General features: G+C 39.8%; 1 protein-coding gene across 1 annotated transcript; it reads right to left on the bottom strand.

The window, feature by feature from the left end:
- Positions 1 to 991: 991 nt before the first annotated feature.
- LOC128505248 (transmembrane protein 171-like) lies at positions 992 to 5,950 on the bottom strand. Its single transcript, XM_053475560.1, has 4 exons — positions 5,776 to 5,950; positions 2,625 to 3,298; positions 1,694 to 1,811; positions 992 to 1,490 (listed from the first exon to the last, which is right to left on the bottom strand). The coding sequence occupies exons 2-4, from the start codon at positions 3,241 to 3,243 to the stop codon at positions 1,271 to 1,273; spliced, it is 957 nt and encodes a 318-aa protein (XP_053331535.1). The 5' UTR covers positions 3,244 to 3,298; positions 5,776 to 5,950; the 3' UTR covers positions 992 to 1,270.
- Between the last annotated feature and the right edge of the window lie 15,152 nt (positions 5,951 to 21,102).

Raw genomic sequence — 21,102 nt, 5'->3', positions numbered from 1 at the left:
CGCTGATGTCATGTGGTGCTTGCTTATTTACCGGTCTCTGACTTGGCCCCATTTGTTTAATACAATACCATTAAGACATTTATAGTGTGAAAACACACATTATCTATTCCTGACCAGACCTGTTTGCATCTGTCGACTGGAGTTTTATTCCTTGATGAAAAGTGAACTGCCATTAACCCTTGGAATGAACCGAGAAAGATGAAATATGTAATTCTGTTACCTCTACGAGACTTAAAGCTCTGCGATCTTGGCGTCTGATTAAAACACTTGTTAATTATAATGAGGCAGCTCTGTATAGGACTAAGTGTATATGAAAAGCATATTTACCTGCAATACATATCTACATATACTGTATATATAGTTAGAGAGCCCAGGATCTCAGTCAATCTGTGAATCTAAATGCTTATGTTACAAGGAAGATCACTGCAACACAAAACAATTCTTCATTTAAATTTTATTTTGAAAGTTGTATGGTTTTCTTGATAAAAATATCTCAATTCTTTGTATATGGTTGTTAAATAAATAAACATTAACTTTACTGGTTGCTTGCCTGCTAAATAACAGAGCTATAGTATCATTTTCTTAGAATTACACTCTTATAGAAATTTTTGTACAAACAAACAAAAAAAACTAAACAAAAATAAACATAGGTTTGCAGAAACCACTAAACATTCAATTGAATTGCAGTTTGGAGCATTTACCTATACAGCTTGAAAATTCAGGTTTCCAAACCTGTGGAAACAATGGCATCTAGGACAAATAATTAAATTAGATCCTATACAAATTCACAGTTAAAAATATATCCATATTGGACAATTAAGCAAACCTGATGATGGATTTAAACTCATTCATTTAAATATATATATCACAGTCCAGATACTGGACATACAAGATTTCCCATAACCGCAATACATCTGTTTTGATCAGTATGGCTTATCTATCTCATCACCTCGGCAGCATGTCTTGACTTTTCCTTTCTCAAAGGCAAGACTTTGTTTTTTTCAGATTGTCCATCCATAGAGCTTCAACCACAAACCAAGTTTGTAGAATTCCTAGTTCAATAAGTGATCTAGACCAAATACTTTAATGGAGCATCTGCCAATACAAGCCTCCAACTAGCATCTTCACACACCAGTCTCAAGCACTGATCGATCACACAGCAGGGTCATGTAGCACAATAAAGACCCATTTGTAAAAACAGTTGAGCAAAGTCCAACTACTTCTGCTAAAACCTTTGTCTAAAACAGAATTTTCTGTAAATTGTTCAGTTTCACATGGAAGCGTGTGGTTCAGGCTGAGAATCATCTGGAACAGAAGAAGATGACGGCGATGAAGTCTGTATAGGATCAGGCTGAGTAGAATCTTTCTCCTCATACTTTGGAGGTGGTTCAGAAGGAAAATATGCATTGGAATAAACCTCAGTGGACTGACTCGGCAGAGAAATGGTATATATATTTTCACGTTCACTTCCATGGAAATCATGATGAGGTCTGCAAAAAAAAGAAAACCATAGGATTTTGTTTACAGAAAAATTCGGGAAGATTTATACAGACAAAAATGTAGATATTTCTAAATGTTATTTAGCAGCGATCCAGTTCACCCACATACAAGCACTACAATTAAATAAAATACAGTCTTTAAAAGTTTCTTTATCAGCTAAAGTAAAGAAACACTGCGTAACAGGGGGGCTTACCTTATATTAAAAATACTGCTGTATGAAGGTGGGTTCTCACTCATGGGACTTGCAGATGCTGAGGGGGTCTCTGCGAAATATGGAGGTGGGGGTGGTGGGAATATTATGACTGCGTCACCTGGAACAGCACAAGAAAGACGATACTTACAAATGCAAAAATACCGGTACCAGAGGTATTAAGCCTAAAAGCTAGCATTGCAATGCTTAGCACACAAACTCATTATCGTAAGTATTACGATGCAGGTCGGACTTCCGCCAGGAAAGGCACTGCAAAACTAAATATTTATCCAAATACGTCAATGCACATTAAAAAGTTCTAGCAACATCGCTTTTGTTGACTTTAGTTAGAACTATGGCTTAAGAAAATTAACTTTATAGCAGACATTATGAGAGAAACTACTGTTATATACAGCAGCAGGTAGATGGACTTCTTCCTATAGGACGGCACATGGCAAGTCAAGTGTTTCAAGTTCTGTCAGTACGAAAGCAAGTCTTACAAGCATTTCCCAAGCAGGCAATTGGATGGAACAGGCAGAAGGACTACCACATAATCCTCAGCAGACAATCATTGAGAAAGCAGGAAACCAAGCAGGATATATCTTGAATTTTCTAATTAAACAGCTTTATTGGCATAAAGATGCAAATCTTGGGACAGAGACAGGTGCAGTGATTGAACTTAATTACAGAGGACAAATTAAGGTGGAGGCCCTATGTTTTAATAGCTAATGCATTTAGATAAGTTATTTTTGCTTGCGTCTGAAGAAACAGGCTGTCTGTGCCTTACCATCCCACACAAACCTGGACACAGGGCTCCCATGTGCAACTCTGATTTGCTTACAGTTTGCAAACAATGGTATGGCGTTCCTGCACACGTAATAGGTCGAAGATCTGCATAAAATGATAAAGGTAAAATAAAGACATGTATACTTACCCACAGTTATATGAAATGGTTCATTTGTCGGGGTTTCAGGTTCCTCCTCAGAGTCATTGGCATCACTGAGATTATGCTTTTTCTTGATGTGGGCAGCCACGAAGAAACACAACCCAATCAGTACAATCACTGGTCCCATTATTTGCAGAGAAAGAAATCCACAGTTTTTGTAAGTTGCGTCTGTTCCATTAACATTTTGAGATACGGAGTTGCAGCCTGGTATCCAAACCCCCAGGACACTAATGAGTATTCCACAAATTACAAACAAGATCCCAAATATTAGGTATTGGATAAATTGCCGACTTTCACCACAGAGGAAGTTGCTGTCTGGGTCTGTCTGGTCTCCTGCCAATTCTCTCCTCCTCCTCTCCAGTCTGGCTCTAGATCTTGCCATCAGCAGAGATGCCAGTCCTATCACGGCAAGCGATGGACCCAGTACTTTGAAGGTCATGCTGCAGCTGGAGAAGTTGTCCGACTGGCATGACTGAAACCCAAAGATGGAAAGTGCAAATCCGGCACAGAACAGCACCCCACCCAACACAAACAGGAAAAAAATTATTTTGCTGGCCCATCGAGGGCTCTGTGACCCGAACGCAAACGAGAAGAAAGGGGGCTGCATGATGAGTGAGTTACTTTTTTGTAAGGAGTCCCAAGACAAAAAAGTCTAGCAGTACCTGAAAAGGAAAGAATGGAGGATGGATTTTACACAGACTATAAGATTATATCATCCCCTTCAATAAAAGGATCGAATATGATAAATTACAAAACAAACAGCACACTTAAATGAATTAGGCGAAGGACAGCATTCTCACAAGTGACGCAATTCCAATGCAGCAGTTCGCTTTTAACAGGTTCTAGAAAATAAATGTGGCCCATTTCTAACATACACAGAACAGAGCAAGAGATCAGCACATACCCAGAGAGTCTTTTGGGTTAAAATGCAGCGCAGTCCCAGCGGTTCAGCACCTTGATGAGCAGTATAGCCATGAAAAATTAAACAGGACTCGTCAAGCTTGGGGTAATTTCATGTAAAGGCTGGCTAAGCAATATATAGCCATATAGTTTGACGGAATCCCCAATATTTAGGTCTTAGTTGCTTTTTGAATGGTACTCGCTGGGTATGCGCTGAATTCTTGCTCTATTGTGTGTACATATTGGTCATTCCTATTTTAGCAGGGACCCGGGAATCTGAATGTGTAAGCTTTTTAGCGAGTATTCCCCTTTCTGTATAGACCGTTTCCAACATTAGCAGAAAAATAAAAAGAGTAATGAGTTTCTCTAGTTCTACATAATCATTTTGCCAAGTTACATAACGATATAATACAGTCCTTATCACAGAGCGCTTTATGATAACTCAGGACCTATCGCAGCACCTTGACACAGCTGCCTGGTAGAAGGTGGCACGTAGAACAAGGCTCTGTAAGTGGAGAGGGTCACATGTGACCAGCAGCATACGGTGACTCGCATTTAGAATAGGTGACCCCAGCTAGTTAAATAATCATTTTATATAGAGCCATCGTATTCCACAGCATTGTACAGTGAGCAGACAGGAACAACAAGTAGTAAATAACAATTCGACTTACAGAAACACGAGGCAAGGAGGGCCCTGCTCAGACGAGCTTACAAATCAAGAAATGCCGTACACGAATAGAAGCCGAACTAGAAGGGCTGGTAGCCGACACGGTGCACAAGTCAGAAAAAAAGAAAACTTTAACAAACGTCTGATCAATTGGATTGTGCTTAGTAAACCGTGATACGCAGAGACAGTTTTTGTAAATGCCGCCCATTATTCTCCTCCTCTTTTTTATTATTCTCCTTAGAATGCAATAAAGAAACATTTGCAGAAAATGTTACAAGCGCCTATAAACTTTACTGAAGTTTACTGCCTTGTACCTGGATCTCATGCTGTCAAGTACACGAATAGTCATTCATTGTTTCACGTCAGCAGAACGAAACCAAGGAAGGACGTAGCTTGGTTTGTAGAATTCGCTTTTGAGCCAGGAAACCCCAAAATAAATGAATATAATTGGTTGCATGCTACAGGCAGTGCTACTATAAGAGAATAGCGAGGCATCACCTTTACATCGTGTACCTGAGCAGGTCAGCGGTACGTACACAACAAACACCTTGTACACATACGGCAATCGAGCAGCAGCGCTAGCATCATAGGGACCACTAGGAACCAATGGGTCTCCCAAAACCATGGGGGCAACCTATGCATACCCCTAGGCCTATATTCCAGCCCTACCTAAATGGCTAGGCAATTAACATACACCTGTCTCTGATTGGCTAATTTGGCCTTAAATAGAATTAAAGGGATAACAAATAATATATGTACAAGTAACGACAGAGACCCAGCAAAAAGACACAGGAGGTGGCATTAAGACCTTAGAATGGAAGAAAAGGAAACAGAAAACACAAGAAATCCTGTCCAGCCATAAGCAAGCAGTTCTACCTCAACGGCATCCGCTCCCCATGAGGAAGAGCGGTTCATGAGACCGAGACATTCACACATCAAAGGTTAAAGACACCACCCAAAGAATTTCTGTTGTTTGCAGTCCCAGCATATAAATACAATGCAGGCTCCTAATTCCTGACATTACATGACATCATCTCAAAGGACGTGCAGTTTAGCAGGCAGAGCACTTTACACCAGCGGAGGTATAAGGTTACAGCTGCAGGCAGGGTATACACTGCTTTTCACACTACTCCATAGAATGGTTAATAGTCAAAATAATTAAACAGTTCAAGTTAGTAGAACAATCTAAAATCCTTTCTTAAAAAAAATAGTCACAGTTATGGAATGTGTCATTGTTTTGTAAGGAAACAGAGAAGTCATTTTCAATTCGCAGATAAAGAATGATCTAAATGAATGCAAAGAGGTTTTGCTGTCAGGAAATAGACTCAACCTTGGCACAGAGAATGAGAGCCATCCCTGAGGATTAAACATAGGGAAACTAGAAGGATTGCACAGGGTTCTGACACTCAGAGGGTTAAACCTGTCAACTCATTACAAACCTCATGTAACTTACTGGAATCCAGCAGCAGCACTCATGTAACTCATGAGTTATTACCTCATTTGTAAATAGTTTGCTATTCTTCACATCAGAGGCTAATGTGATGTTATAGGAGACACCTGCCCTTGTCTTACCTGAGCTGAGACCTCCACAAGGTGAGGCAGTGGCGGCAGCAGCTTCTGACCATTTACAGCAGGTGCCCCTGACTCAGGTATCCCAACAGCAGAGGGCGTGTCAGTGGCTTATCACCGCCCAGAGGCCAGCCAGCCAGCCAATGGATCACCCAGGTGAGCGGGTAAATAAGAGGTGCAGAGCACCTATGGGCGGCGCTGGACGTAAGTGAGCATAAAAGCATCAGTGAAGCCTTTCGATAGCAAATGGGGTATATAGCACACCTCCGGCATTTAAATGGTTACACAAGTGTAAGTGCACGCGAGCCTCGGTATTACAGGGCTTTACACTCGCCGCGCCGCAAGTAATACATTCAACCCCTTGGTATTCACAGTCGGGTGTCATTAGCACTGCCGTAATGACTGACGCTGCGCACAATGCTGCAGAACCGGTTTCATTACGAGCCACCTCCTTCACCCTTTCAAATAAGTGAATGCACGAAGCCAGCCGAGCGCCTATATCTATGTATAGCGATGTCTGGGCGCTCCTCCCAGGCAAAGCGCGGCAGGTGAGGCGGTGACGTCACGGGCTGTGCAGGGAACGCCCTGACCTTGAGCTCTGCTCTGGGCTTAGGTTCTGTTCCTTGTACTCAGACCAGCCGTCTGTCAGAACCACACCACACCACACCACACTCAGCCCAGCCGTCTGTCTGTCAGAACCACACCACACTCAGCCCAGCCGTCTGTCTGTCAGAACCATACTCAGCCCGTCTGTCTGTCTGTCTGTCAGAACCACACCACACTCAGCCCAGCTGTCTGTCTGTCTGCTAGAGCCACACCACACTCAGCCCAGCTGTCTGTCTGTCAGAATCATACTCAGCCCAGCTGTCTGTCTGTCAGAATCATACTCAGCCCAGCTGTCTGTCTGTCAGAACCACACCACACTCAGCCCAGCTGTCTGTCTGTCAGAACCACACCACACTCAGCCCAGCTGTCTGTCTGTCAGAATCACACCACACTCAGCCCAGCTGTCTGTCTGTCAGAATCACACCACACTCAGCCCAGCTGTCTGTCTGTCAGAATCACACCACACTCAGCCCAGCTGTCTGTCTGTCTGTCTGTCTGTCTGTGTGCTAGAGCAACACCACACTCAGCCAAGATTGTTTGTTTCTGTCTGTCTGTTTGTCCATCTGTCTCACCTCTCTCTCCTTAGTTTTGGTCCTTGACTAATTAACGTTAAAGGTCCTGCCAGTCTATCAAGTTAGAGTGTGTAGGTTGCTGCTGTCATATTTTCTTTGGAGAATAAACATGGCCCCGTAAATATCTTGTCAATTACCCCTGTATATCAGCATATGGCAAAACTAAATACTTAAAAGCAGTATATAATTTAAATGCAATTAAGTTAGAGGTCATGCTGGTAAATATGTATAATTTAACCTCATCTGTGCCAGGAGGTTTTTGCAGCACATTTAAGGATATTGTTCACTGGCTAGAACCTGAGACATTTTGCATTTTATTCAGGTGGTTTATTAAGTTGTGTATACACAAAACCACACAAAACCACACAAAGCGACCCATTTGGAGTTTAAGAGCCACCAATCTGTCCGAAAAGTTAAAAAAATATTTAAGAAGAGCACATACGTCCTTATTTATTTATATATATATTTATCCGGTATAAGCTAGTATTAAAATATATCATAAATTTGTGGGTGCTATTTGTTTAGGTACCTTCCATCAAAGATGGGTAGGTGCAGATGTTAAGCGCTGTATGAGCATGATGTTGGGAGTACTATGAGGAAAGAAAGTAAATTGTTGCAAAGATAAGTGTATATTAGACTTGTATTCATACAAAATTCATACAAAAGTAAATATCTGAAAAGAGGAGGGACCACCAACAAAACAAAGGGCCCTGGATTTTTTATTTGAATTTTGTTTTGTTTTGTTTTTTCACTCACCCTCACCGTCTCTCATGCTTTTACACACTCTCTCAGACTCTCATTCACTCACTCTCACGTTCTCGCTGAATATCTCTCTACTTTCTCCATCCACCACTTTCACATCCCTGTCTCCTTGCCATGCAGCTCTGCTTCTTCTCTTGCATCTTCGTGTTCTAATGTCTTCTTTCCATCTTCATTATTCTGGCCTCCCAGCTAACTTTGGCACAAGAGCGGAGCTTCCAGGCACATCATCTCCACCATTCCTCCAACTGAGGGTTTGCCTGGAAGCTCCGCCCTTTGGCACATTCAGGTTAATGCTTGTAGCCATGGCTAGAGAGAGAGTATAAAGCAATGGGTTATTTTATTTTTAACCATTTTGGTGGGGCGTGTTACATGGCTTTGTACCCCAACCATGATGCAGCCCAAACCCGATAAGCAAACTACAGTCTAGTAAGCTGGCGTGGCATGTAGAAACATTTGTTACATTTTTAGTTTAATATAAAAATGTGCTTGTGATACTGACCAGCTGTGTAAATTTATATCCCAGTCCCTGCTGTTAATGTCCACCTATAGGTATCTGCTTACTGTAAACTAACAGGAAATGGCATACATTGGCAGACTTGTTCAGATCCTGAAATTAACACACCTACAACACACACTCTTCAAAAACAACGGCAGTTTATTAAATCAAAGACAGGAAAAGAGCATGTACTTAGCTTCAGGTTACTTGAGCGACGCGTGGGAAGCTCGTGTGAGCCTCAGCCAACACCCACGATCGAGAGTGCAACTAGACTGTAACTGGACAATAGTTTATGAGTGCTATATGTGTGTTCTTGCAGCCTGCGTGGAGCTATGCATAGTACACCAATGTTACCGTATGTGTGGCTACTGCACAGTACAAGGCCAAATAGCAAGGATAGCTAAAAAAACATAACTGAACAAGAATAGTGCAGAAAAAATGGCACAGAAGAGAATAGCTGCCTGATGACTAGGGAGCCATAGAAAGCAAACTCCCATCACAAATAGTATTGTCTTTCTTACAGTGTTTGTGTACCGATAATAAAGTGTATCTTATACATATAATTGTCTATTTATACATATAAAGTAGCTTTACTATTTTAATATAACTAGGCATTGTAATGCTTCAGGTCACTGTATCATACTTCCCAGGGGGCACTTTGACAGGGGCTGCAATGGGTGTATCCATGGGGGCAATGTGGAAATCCCCCCCCCATAAATCTGACAGCATGCTTCACAACTAGGGATAAAAAGGGAAGTGCCAAGACCCAGATGTACCTTTTTAAGCCCCTAATTTGAAGAAGCAGATGGGGTTGAGTGAGGTCACGTAAGGTTGCATTGTGTGACCTCGCAGAAGAGTAGGGCAGCAGCAAACTGCTTGTGTGTTGCATGTGTCTGTCTAGGTTTGTGTGTGTCTGGGTATGTTAGCATATTTGTTTGGGCATGTGTGTGTGTCTGGGTGTACAAGCATGTGTGTATGGTTGTTTGTGTGTGTGAGTGTCTGGGCTTGGGCGTGGTTTTGGTGGTGGGGGGGTGACATTTCATCCTTAAATCCAGGCAGCACAATGTCTTTGGCTAGCCCTGGTAACATAAATACTCCTCGAGTTCTGAACAGTGGACTTGACATTGCGCACAACATAATTGCGGAGGTCACAAATGACGTCCCATATGGAAGCTTCTAAATGGAGCCTTATTTTCACCAATATGCAGTTTAAAGTCTGGGGTATCTAACATCATTGGAGGATAACATCAACCCGTGTAGTCTGAAGTCCAGCTGGGAGAGGCAACACCAGTTGGCTTTTTTAATCTGGGTTTTGCATGGTTCCTCCGGGTCCATGGGTCGCCACAGGAAAACTACAGGAGCAGCGCTGTGACACGACCTACTCCCCACCCATTTCACCCTTAAACAGCAGTGTGTCCTGTCAACGGGACTGCCCAAAGACATCTGCGGGACTTCCTGCCCACATCCTGCAAGGGGAGGCTCTAGCTGGAGCCATAAAGTTCCCAGGTATGCCTATTCCAATGCCAGTCCCTCTCCTGCAAAACTTATAGCAGTGTGGCTGCTCCATCCCTACCAATTGTGTATTACACCCTAACTCCCTCTAGTTTGTAAGCTTGTTTGAGCAGGGCCCTCCTCACCTGTTGTTATGTTATATACTACTTGTTATGTCCTGTCTGCCTTTTGTACAGCGCTATGGAATTTGATGGCGCTATATAAAACAATAAATAATAATAATACCAAATACAATTAGAAAATGTCAAGTTTGGAAAAGGCAATACAGTAAAAAGTTTTTTCATATGTAAGATACATACATTAATATATTTTGTGGTATTTAAGTCAACTGAGCTGGTTTGGGGAGAATTTTCATAGTAAAATATTAGAACAAATGTGTGATTCATACTAAATGTTGGACTATACAACTAAAACTCAGAAGAAGGCACTATCTCTACTCAAAAAAACAACATATAATCTGTGTGGATGCATGAAAAATTAAAAATGAGAATCATGATTACAGAAACAGTGTAAAAATGACGAAAAAGTCTTTGGGCGCAAAACACCCTCAGTAAAGAAAGGGTTAATGATTTTAATCGTGTGTTTATCTTAAAGTTCACCTTTTTATTTACTGATTATAATATAAAGTAACTTTACATGTCAGAGAACATTTGTTATTATACAATTTATGTATATTTTATGTCATTATCCGTGTATCTTTGTCAAGTTTAACAAACCTGCCCAAACCGGGTTTAACGAGATTTTCCGTTGTACGAAAGTGGAAACCATAAACAATAAAAAAAAAAAAAAAAAAACTTCAATGTTTCGGTTACATATTTTCCGAAGGCAAAAATGGCTAGTTTGATGACAAAAACAAGATATTTGTAAACTCCACACAGTCGTGAGCAGAGCGCGTCTGGTGCACTGTGGGGTCCCCACTGGTGACAATTTCACTTGACTGCTGCAAGAGAAACTAAGAATTATAACATTTTCCAGGGTGACTTCCCAGCAACCGCAGGGCAGACTCATTTACAGCAGCATGGCGTTTACTCATGCAGGGCAGGGATCGCAGGGCCCGCTTTACCCTATATGAAGGACAACCCAGGTCATAAATAATCAGGCCTACACGGGACTGAGTAGCATTCTGGGCAATAATTACCCTAGTGTTATACCTCATCCAGGCAAGTGATTTTACCTCATTGCACCCTTCCACAAGCCAAGAGATCACAGACGCCAAAGGTGCCTAGAGGTTATTTTGCACTGCTGGATCACCTTCTCTATCACTGGTCAGGATTAGGCTGCGGTTTGACCAGCTTTAAGTAATGAGGTTTACAAGGAATTTGTTGGGTAGCAATGAAAAAACAGAAGAATATTTTTAGATAAATAAGACACCAAACTCACAGTATAAGCACATTCTTACATAAATCTTTCTTGACCTCTAAATGACAAAAATGCAGTAATATGAGAATCGTCTGAGGTTTTCTGTTTCCAAGAAGATCTTAGTAAGGTTTGTAGTGTACACAGAAAAAACATATTTAATGTCACTTGAGATTTTTATTTGTTTGTTTAATATTGAAACATTGTATTTTGGTATTATAACGCCCAATAAAATCTGTGATAACAAAAGTGGGATCAAATTCAAAAATGTAAAAATAGAGAAACCTAAGGTTATAAAACTTAGATGCATGAATTCATAAACTTGTACAGAGGAAGCAAAATCAATAAGTAGTCTATGTATATGTAATGTAGAACATATAGAAAAGGTGATTAAGCACAAAATATTTATCCTATGTCAATAAAGCTGCAGAAGTGTATTATATGAGGGGTCTTAACTCAAACATACGCACATAAAATAGTTCAGTTTAAAGATATATTTTTTGTTTTGAATCGCATCCTATTTAAATAAAAAAAGGGAAAGTTGCCATATTGTATGGCATTTGTAATCCAGTTTACTCCTGTTGGATAATTAGATAGATTGGGGAAGGGATACTGTGTCCTCAAGCTGCCTTGTGAAATAATAGAACTTCTAGAGAACGGAATTTCTGTAATGCAATACAGAAAAGTAATATTGGAGATGGGGATGAGAGACACAAATATGGCTTAAAAAAGGCATAATGGACAAAAGATGGTGGTAAAACTAACTAAAGTATATCTGATAGACAATATTTAATATTTGTACATTAGATCACAACATTGGCTTCATATTTTGATTAAGCTAGTATTAACAGAATCCATGTTCTCCAGGTATTCTTTGTATCCTGTGCCGTTTGCATTTTGGGGGACCTACCGAACATAACGGTTGAGGCTGGGTACATTATTTTTTTTTTTAACTAGCAGCAATTTGGGGTTTAAGCAAGTTTCTCCAGAAAGAAGAGCTGAGCTTGCCCTGCGTAATGTATAATTCAATGCGTAAAAAAATTGTAATGATTTTACTATGCATTATACAGGTCCAGCCAATCTCTTCCATCAGCATAAACTTATTGGGAGGCAGGCCTTCATAATGTATAAAGAATTCAAAGAGCTACAACGTATACCTCCTGTCATCTCTCTCTTTAGAGATAAAACCTAAATCTTAAACATAAGATTCTCTCTCTGGAATAATGAAGAGGCACGGCTGGAAAAATCCATGTATATCAAATACACAGAGCAGAAGATGTCACTATTTGCAGTCTGGAAGAACCACATACGTATTTTGTAGTCCCCATACATCTGTGTGTAGACCCTGTCAACTGCGGTGAATTAGACAACTGAAGAAGTTATAATAAGACCTTTGACGCAAGATAGCCCTGCTTATCATTCTAAATGACTGAAATCACCTTTACTGTGAGTTCAAAGGTTCAGTTATAATGTTCGAGAATTAAAATTCGTTTTTCTTCCTTATGACAAATCACTCATTAAAATGTTTCCGTGCTAAGAGTTCGGCTTCTAGAATTCTCGTTGACAAGCAAGCAGGAATGTACCTTAACATCTACCCAGTCATTTCCCTACATTCTTATTAAAACATGTAACACAAACATTGAAGTATTGTATTGTTTATGGTTTGCACTTTTGTGTAATAAGAACAAGCTAACTAACCCCAGTTTAGGCTGGTTTGTTAAAAAAGCTACACCGCATAGAGATACTGGTACAACATTAACGTGGATTGTATAATAAGCAAACAAATGTTCTCTTACATGCCAAGTTACTTAGTACTATAATCAGTAAATAACAGTGGATCTTACAAAATGAAAAACAACTGCTTGATGTGGTTTTCATATTGTCTTTAAAAGGGACCTCCACTCCTTTATTTGTACTTTTGTTGGTAGTTAGTTTGTCAGCAGACTACCAAGTAATTGTGTTTAGTAAGTTATCAGATGAAGCAGAAAAGCACAAAAAGTGTATGTAACATGTTGCATGGATGTCCTTAGTTCCGTGTTTTGTCCGTGTACACAGCCTGTGTCACGTCGTCTTTCTTAGTCAGACTATGGACTTCATGGTGCGGGACCAGCAAGTGCAATGTGCAGCAACATATTCCTGAAAGTTCCTGTACATTTATGAGGCGTCAGATGCCATTTGCAGCATCTACATTTACACAATTATGTCACACGCAAACAGGTTTCAGTGGGAGGGAAATGCCATGGGAAGTGGGCAGGGAGTAGGCAGAAAGAGCGTGAAGAAACACCGCTCCCCAGCCCAGGAAAAGAAGAAACTGTCCTGGAGACCCAGGGAAGCAGGGCTTCACCAGGAGATTTGAGGTCAAACACGGAGAGTTCCCAGGTATGGATATGTATGATGCTTGGGAACAAATGCATAGGCACATTTATTCCATAGTGTAAATGGGCTGGTTGGGGACATCAGAGATTTGTCATAACAGGCCCATAGAGCAGCAGTGCAGTAGGGGGGGGTGATCTCCAAAGAAGGCAATCTGCCCCGAGTTTGCTGCAAGGGATGAAATTGAAAGTGGAAATTGGAAGCAAAACAATGTCCAAAATTTCTTGGCATGTCCCCTTCAGCATACCAAAAGATTTTGGACAATGTAATGCTTCCAACTTTGTGGGAACAGTTTGTGGAAGTCCCTGACCCCAACCCCATGGAACACCTTTGGGATGAACTGGAATGGAAATTGCGAGCCAGGCCATCCAACATCAGTGTCTGACTTCACAAATGCTCTACTGGATGAATGGGCAAACATTCCTGCACAAACACTCCAAATCCTCCCAGAAGAGTGGAAGCTGTTATAGCTGCAACAGGGGACCAACTACATATTAATGTCTATATATATATATATATATATATATATATATATATATATATATATATACACATAAAGATCACAGAAACATTATGTATTATCAGGCTAATCAGAAACATGCAACAACGGCATGCAGCATGATGCCAATACAGCAATGTGGAAACTGACAACAGAGGAGGTGAGCCGACGGCGTCCACACCGTAATCAGCATGTGAAACACAGAGAAAGGACTTGGCAGACCGTACCTCTCCAAGAAAATAAACGCCAAAGAAATATTCTTTCAAAGATTTATTTCATTAGGTGACAGAGTAAAAGCAGAACACCAAGCGGTTCATCAGAAGCATCCCTAATATTGTTTACCAAAAGGTGACAACCCTACGGTAAGTGACGATGCATAATTGTATTTTTTAAATAATTTCTATATTGTAAGCTTATATGAACATTACCATCTGAATCTTTATAAATTGTTATGTGATATACTAATTATTATGTTCTGTTTTCCTAGTGTACAGCACTGCATAATATGATGTCACTATATCAAATAATAACTAATTACTAAGTAATTACTAATTGGTAAAGCCATATATTACTGAGGTTTTGTATGTTTCTGAGAATCTAAAAATACAATGTATTATAGGAGAAATGTAATGGTATATAGACTCACGTAAATGTATACATACAGTGTATTTATGCATTTACTTATTATTGCATATATATATATATGTCTGCAACATTTTAATTTAGTAAAATTTGGATATGGTGTCTTAGGAGGGGTTAGGGTGAATTGCGCTATAAACAACAGGATCTTATGTAATTTTATGGGCCTATACATCTACCCAAAGGTATAAAATATGCAGTATATATGGAGCCCAACGACAAAGGTTTGCACAGGGCCCCATTTTCATTAAAGGCAGCACTAAACATAATAATGTCGAATTCTAACTGATCTTATTAACATCCCTTTAGTAAAACATAAAATATGATTTATATAAGACATTTGAAAGTGACAATGCAGAGATTGAAGTGTTTCATAGTATACATGTTTTCTTAGAAGTATATCACCTCATCTTAGAAAACTTAGATAATAATACAACACGAACGGAAAAAAAACAGATTGCAAATCTGAACTAGTTCTATCCACCATAAGAATGTTGTAATATGTGTTTAGAACAGACTAAGTATCCCAGTGTTATAACTAAAAACACATAGTGGAGACAGACTAGTGGTTTCTGGAAAACACTAATAAAATTGCGAAGCAAAGAAAGTTCCCGAACATGAGTTACTATGAAGAGCAAGATTCATGGGCTGCGGAATGAACTAATGTAGAATGTAATGTTTCAAGATTTTAGTGACATTCTTCCTCAGATGTTATATGAAAGGGATTACGCTAACTCACTGGTTTGCAAGGGGCCCTTGGAAATTTAGCAATGGGCTTGAGACTTGAGACAAAGATCACTTTTTTTTAATGAAGTGGTTCTATAGGAAGCCTAACTCCCCTTTTTTTTTAAGTGTCGGCACCTTAATCTGCCAAGCTAATGTGTATCATCAGGGTGCTAGAGGGTTTAACCCTTTGAGTGAGACACATTTTTTCCCTCAATGTTCACAGTATTACTGCACTTAGGTGCTGCCTAGCACTCTCTCCTGGACTGAGCAATGCCGAGCACTGGCATTTGATGGCCCACCCCAGTGGTCGAGCTCAGACGGCCCTGCAGGGGCTGTAAGACAGCCAGCTTTGCCAATTGCAGCAGCGGTTTGCAGATCTACAAACACACTGAGCGAAATGTCTAAATTTAAATAGAAACAGAAATACCTTTTCTCTCCTGACATTTTAAAATGTTTACTTGCTGTAATGCCTCCTGTTGCTTTTCAAGTATTTATATAAAACATTGTTTTTGTTCTGTGGCAGCAGTTTTTTCCCAAAGACCTGTGCTCATGTGACCTGTGGTAGTTCTCATATATTTAAGCCTGGCCTAAATTAACCATTATCTCATGTTTTCCCCTTATTTTTACTAACAGTAATAGAAAAAATATTTTATTGTACATTACATTTATTTACTGTACAATATGAGGCAATACACAATTAGCAACAGCATTATAATAGACAACATACAAATTAGCAATAACATGAACACTCTTTAAGACATATTGGTACAGATAGAGAAAAGACCACAGTCTCTTACAGCTTACATCTATCAATGTATGATCTGGTTATTAAAGAAAATGAGGAATACAAACTGTATTTCTAATAATAATAATAAAAAGCTACCCATTTAGAAAAATTTGAATTGGAGTCATTTCCATTGAGATTGTGTGTGATAGAAGGAGTGTGTAACTGAGAGAGAATGTGCGTTGAAGAGTGTGTGTGAGAGAGAGGGAGCGTGCATACATACACTGGGCGAGAGCTGCCAGCCTTCCCCTGGCTCAAGATGCGTCGTCTGTTTTTGTCTTTGCTATCGCTGAAAACAAGTTTAGGTCGAAAAGAAATACTGTTGCCCATGTAGAACAGTTGGCATCTTAATCCACAACATCTATTTTCTTCAGTCCAAGACAAAGATCAACGTTGTATGCATCACAAGAAGCTGAAAAATAAAATATTTAGATATAATTAGATATAATAAAGAAGATATAATAAGATATTAAAGCACAAAAATAAACAGAACACTGGACATGATATGCACTCTTACAAAATAAAACATGTAAGATCTAAGTGTATGATGTCATGATGTCCTTGAACCACAACTACCATTGTCTCGTTATGCAGGATTAATTCTTCGACATCAAATCATTTTGCTTTCCAGTAATTGATGAAGTTACAAAAGGTAATTCTGAGCTTGTATCATTTATTTCATAATTTTATATTAACATGCATGTGTATTGGTATAGCTTCATAAGCAGAGTAGGGTAAAAGGTTTAAATCCTCACAGTTTTCATTTCAAGAGCTCCCAACTTTTGTCCAAACTGTTATGTGAGGCCCTATGTGTTTTGTCATGTTTTTTTGTCCTTTGTGTTTAGTCATGTTTACCCATTTTAAAGCTCTCAGTAACATGATGGCACAATATAAATCATAAATATCATTAATATATTTTGATGCCTAGTCCCTCCTGACATTTCAATTGCAAGTTGGAGGTGGTCACTATGCAACCATGTTTAGAAAGAACCTCTTAACTGTCAACATTTAGGTCAACATTAAGTACAGCATAACAAGGAAATTTACAATGATAAAAGGTACATAATAAGTAAGGGTCATACTTATGTATAAGGGGTCTTCATGTGTTTGGTTATTATTATTGTTATCATTATTTTTAGTCCAGTAAGCTTACCAATGGCAAATAAATTATGCAATAAGGGATAGATATTTTCTTATCTTAGAAATGTAAGCAATATTCTAATAAGGAACTGCAATGTGGCAATAAACAATATCTTTGTTATTCTTATTACTCTATGAATATTAAAGACTCATGGTTCTCAAGGATTCTTTTATGTTCTAGTAGCCACATTAACACACACTTGCACACCTATTATATTTGGTTATAAAGATAATATATTATGGTGCTTTACTTGTATAAACTTGTTTATCAGATGAAATTTCTATTTCTTTATATGCAATATTTATATATTTTCTTGGGGTCCTTGCCATTTCAATTTAAGGGATTAGGGCTGTTTTGCTGCAAGTCTTTGAGAAGGTACAGAATGTATGGAGATGGCAGCGTTTCCAGAGTGCTCTCTGCTGCATGCACATTTTGTATGATTGTTTTTACACCTGGTGATTAATAAAGCTTTTTGATCTTAACGGTACATGATAGATTTTACATACGTTATTCCCTGTGTCACACACGCTGCACCTCACACACACATACACTATATGACCAAAAGTATATGGCCAGCTGACCTGTTGGACATCTCAGTCCAAAACCATGGGCATTAAAATGGAGTTGCTCCGTTATTAAGGCTTTCCACAAGATTTCGGAGTGTGTCTGTGTTAATTTGTGCCCATTCAGCCAAAAGAGATTATGTGAGGTCAGGCACTGATGTTAGATGAGAAGGCCATCACTCACAATCTGCTTTCTAGTTCATCCCAAAGGGGTTTGATGGGGGTTGAGGTCAGGGCTCTGTCCGGGCCACTTGAACTCGTCAAACCATGACTTTATGGACCTTGCTTTGTGCACTGGGGCACAGCCATGCTAGAACAGGAAATGACCTTCCCCAAACTGTTCCCACAAAGTTGGAAGCACGCAACCCAAGCCGAAGCCCTTAAAAACAGCCCCAGACCAGAATCCTTCCTGCACAAAACTTTGCAGTAGACACTATAGTGTTTTTCTGGCATCCAACAAACTCAGATTTGTCCATCAGACTTCAAAGTAGTGAAGATTAAAGACATGTTTCCGCTGCTCCAGAGTACAGTGGCGGTGGACTGTACACCACTCCAGCTGATGCTTGCCATTGCACATAGTGATCTACAGCTTCTCGGCCATGGTAACACATTTCATTACAATCCAGACACACAGTGTTTGTGCTGATGTTGCATCCAGGGGCAGTGTGGAATTTTGTAGTGAGTGATGTTGCAGAGGACAGGCGATTTTTTACCCCCTATGCACTTCAGCCCCCTGTGGTGTACGTGGTCTACTACTTCATGGCTGAGCTACTAGATGTTTCCACTTATATAACAGCACTTACAATGGACCAGGATCTAGCAAGGCAGACATTTCATGAACTGTGACAAAAGGTGGCATCCTATGACAGAGCCACAATTAAAGTCACTGAGCTCTTCACTATAACCCATCCTACTGCCAATGTTTGTCCATAGAGATGGGTGCCGGGACTGAGAGAGAAGCGCCGCTACTCTAGGTCGCCACCGGAAAACTCTGGGTCACCCCACTCATCGCCCATTTCCCCTTTAAACAGCGGCGTGTCCCACGATGTCGGCTGGAACGCCTAACCAGACTGCTGACTAACGTCACTGGGACTTCCTGCAAGGAGGGGCTCCAGGTAGCTGGAGGCATAAAGTTCCCAGGTATAATAATTAGGAGGGGTGTCTTTTTGGTCATATAGTGTACTTACGCACATAATCACTCTATACTGAGCTCCTTTTCCTTTAACATGCTTTTCCATTATATTCCTTTGTCCAGTAACCCTTCGGTTTTTTTACATTAACCCATGTCTTTTTTCATTTTATTTTGTTTTACACGCAAGATCACGTCTTAGATGCCTGTTTGCATAGCTTTTTGTGATCCACGTGGCTCCAGCTTTTTTCATACATAATAACTGGTTATTATAGGAAATGCTGCAACTCCAGCTTTTGCCCAACACTCTTGCCTTCATTTGACACGAGTCGCAGTTGAGTCTACGCACTGAAATGAAAGTGACTGTGAGATGGAAAACAATGTGAGTTTGCAGCAGTAAACTTGCATGAGTTGTACAAAAGTCCAACACTCATATTTACATTCGCATTAGCACTCCCAGAAAAGAACAAAAAAATCAAACTTGCACACACTTGCATGCAGGAGATGGGAGCGTACAAGAGTACATGCGAGTTCAGACTTGGAACCACAAATTTCATTCTGCAGCCCTATTGAAAGTATATAAAAATGGGGGGGCCCTATTAACCAAAGAGGGGGGATGACAATTGCACCCTCTCTTCCCCACCCTATTCACAGTGGGGTGGAGGGTAGTTAAATAATTACTGCTAACGGAGATAGGAAGTTAAACATATATTTAAAAACCTTAAGGGAGTCACAGACCCCCAGCTATGCCTCCTCCACACCTTTGTCTTCCCTCATGCCCTTTTCAATGGGCATTGAAGGGATTAAACTAAACACAATTCCCTTAGCAGGGGCATGGACCCCATCCTGTGGAAATGAGGTCCACCCAGGCACCCAAAGGGTGCTACCTGTATATAAGAAAAAGGGTCACTTACCTGCTTTAATGGCCAGTGGTAATTAAAAATGCCTTAGATCCTCAAAAAAAAAGAAAAAAGACGAAAAACAGCCAAAAAAAAAAAAACCCTTCCACAAAAGAAAAACAATCTTCACTTGATGGCACTAGATTCTAAAATGGCCTTTTTCGGATTCTGAAAAAAACACAATATGGCAAATAGACCAAAGCAGCCAAAACATTAAATGTGAACATTCCGTGTTTTTTTTTAAATAATAGTAGAATAGTTTATATAATATGAACAATTAAAAAAAATGAGGTGGGCAATAAAAAAGGCTGCATCATCCTCTCCCCAGGTATAACCTAATGTTGCAGGATAAATGTATCAATTTATTTCTGATCACCAACATCAAATCCCACCAAAACAAATAAAAAATACCCCCTGACATAAACACCAACACACATGAAAAGTAGATACACACAACCCCAATGGGTTATGAGGTGACTTGTGACTGCCCCTTGCAACATAAAAAAGAAATGAAAAATAAGTACATTTATAAAAATATCAGGGGTCCTCGGGACTTCATATTAACCAAAGGGGAGGGCTGACAATTCCGCTCTGTCCCCTACTCTGTGCCCTGTAGGAGGTAATTAAATAACCCCTGGGGGTATATGCCAATTTAAACACCCTCTCTACTCTATCACCTTACATTAGTAAAATATACCTGGCAGATGGATACATGAAAATAAGTTATAATGTACTTACCATATAGTAATGTACTTACTATGAAGTCTTGAGCAGGCCAAGGAAAATCAGTGAGACTGTCAGCCAATCAGCAAACAGTGCTCATAAACAGCCAATCAGAAGGATTGTGCTATCTGTGGACATAGATATTTTTCCATATCTTTCCTTTTTAAATAGACTTTAATCAGTATGCTTTACACGGTCACCTAAACATATCTTGACTTCTTTTCCTATGTCCAGACTAAATCAGTTTCCCTTCCTTCATAAACACCAGCTTAGATAGACAATTCTCTATCCAGAAAGCTGGACCACTGACTACTTTTCTGGAATTTGTAGTGCAATAAGTGATCGAGAACAAATTCTTCCATGGAGCATCTACTAATGCAAGTCTCCAATACCATAAACTGATACATAACACAGCAGGGTCATGTAGAACAATAAAGACCCATTTGTAAAAAGAATCCTAGAAAGCTCAACCTCTTCTACCAAAACCTTTACTTAAAAGTGTACTTTCCTTATATTGTTCAGTTTCCACATTTAAACTTGTGGTTCCAGC

Source organism: Spea bombifrons, chromosome 1 (genome assembly GCF_027358695.1).
Source record: "Spea bombifrons isolate aSpeBom1 chromosome 1, aSpeBom1.2.pri, whole genome shotgun sequence".
In the NCBI taxonomy this organism is placed as follows: Eukaryota; Metazoa; Chordata; class Amphibia; order Anura; family Pelobatidae; genus Spea; species Spea bombifrons.
Note: the sequence above shows the minus strand (reverse complement) of the source record. Positions and strands in the feature narration are given on the sequence as shown.

Coding starts and splice junctions, on each gene's coding strand:
- LOC128505248 (XM_053475560.1), bottom strand. CDS start 3,243: ATGCAGCCCCCTTTCTTCTCGTTTGCGTTCGGGTCACAGAGCCCTCGA. Junction 1,812..2,624: donor ACCATTTCATATAACTGTGG/GTAAGTATACAT, acceptor GTGCTGTTCCAG/GTGACGCAGTCATAATATTC. Junction 1,491..1,693: donor AGCAGTATTTTTAATATAAG/GTAAGCCCCCCT, acceptor TTTTTTTTGCAG/ACCTCATCATGATTTCCATG.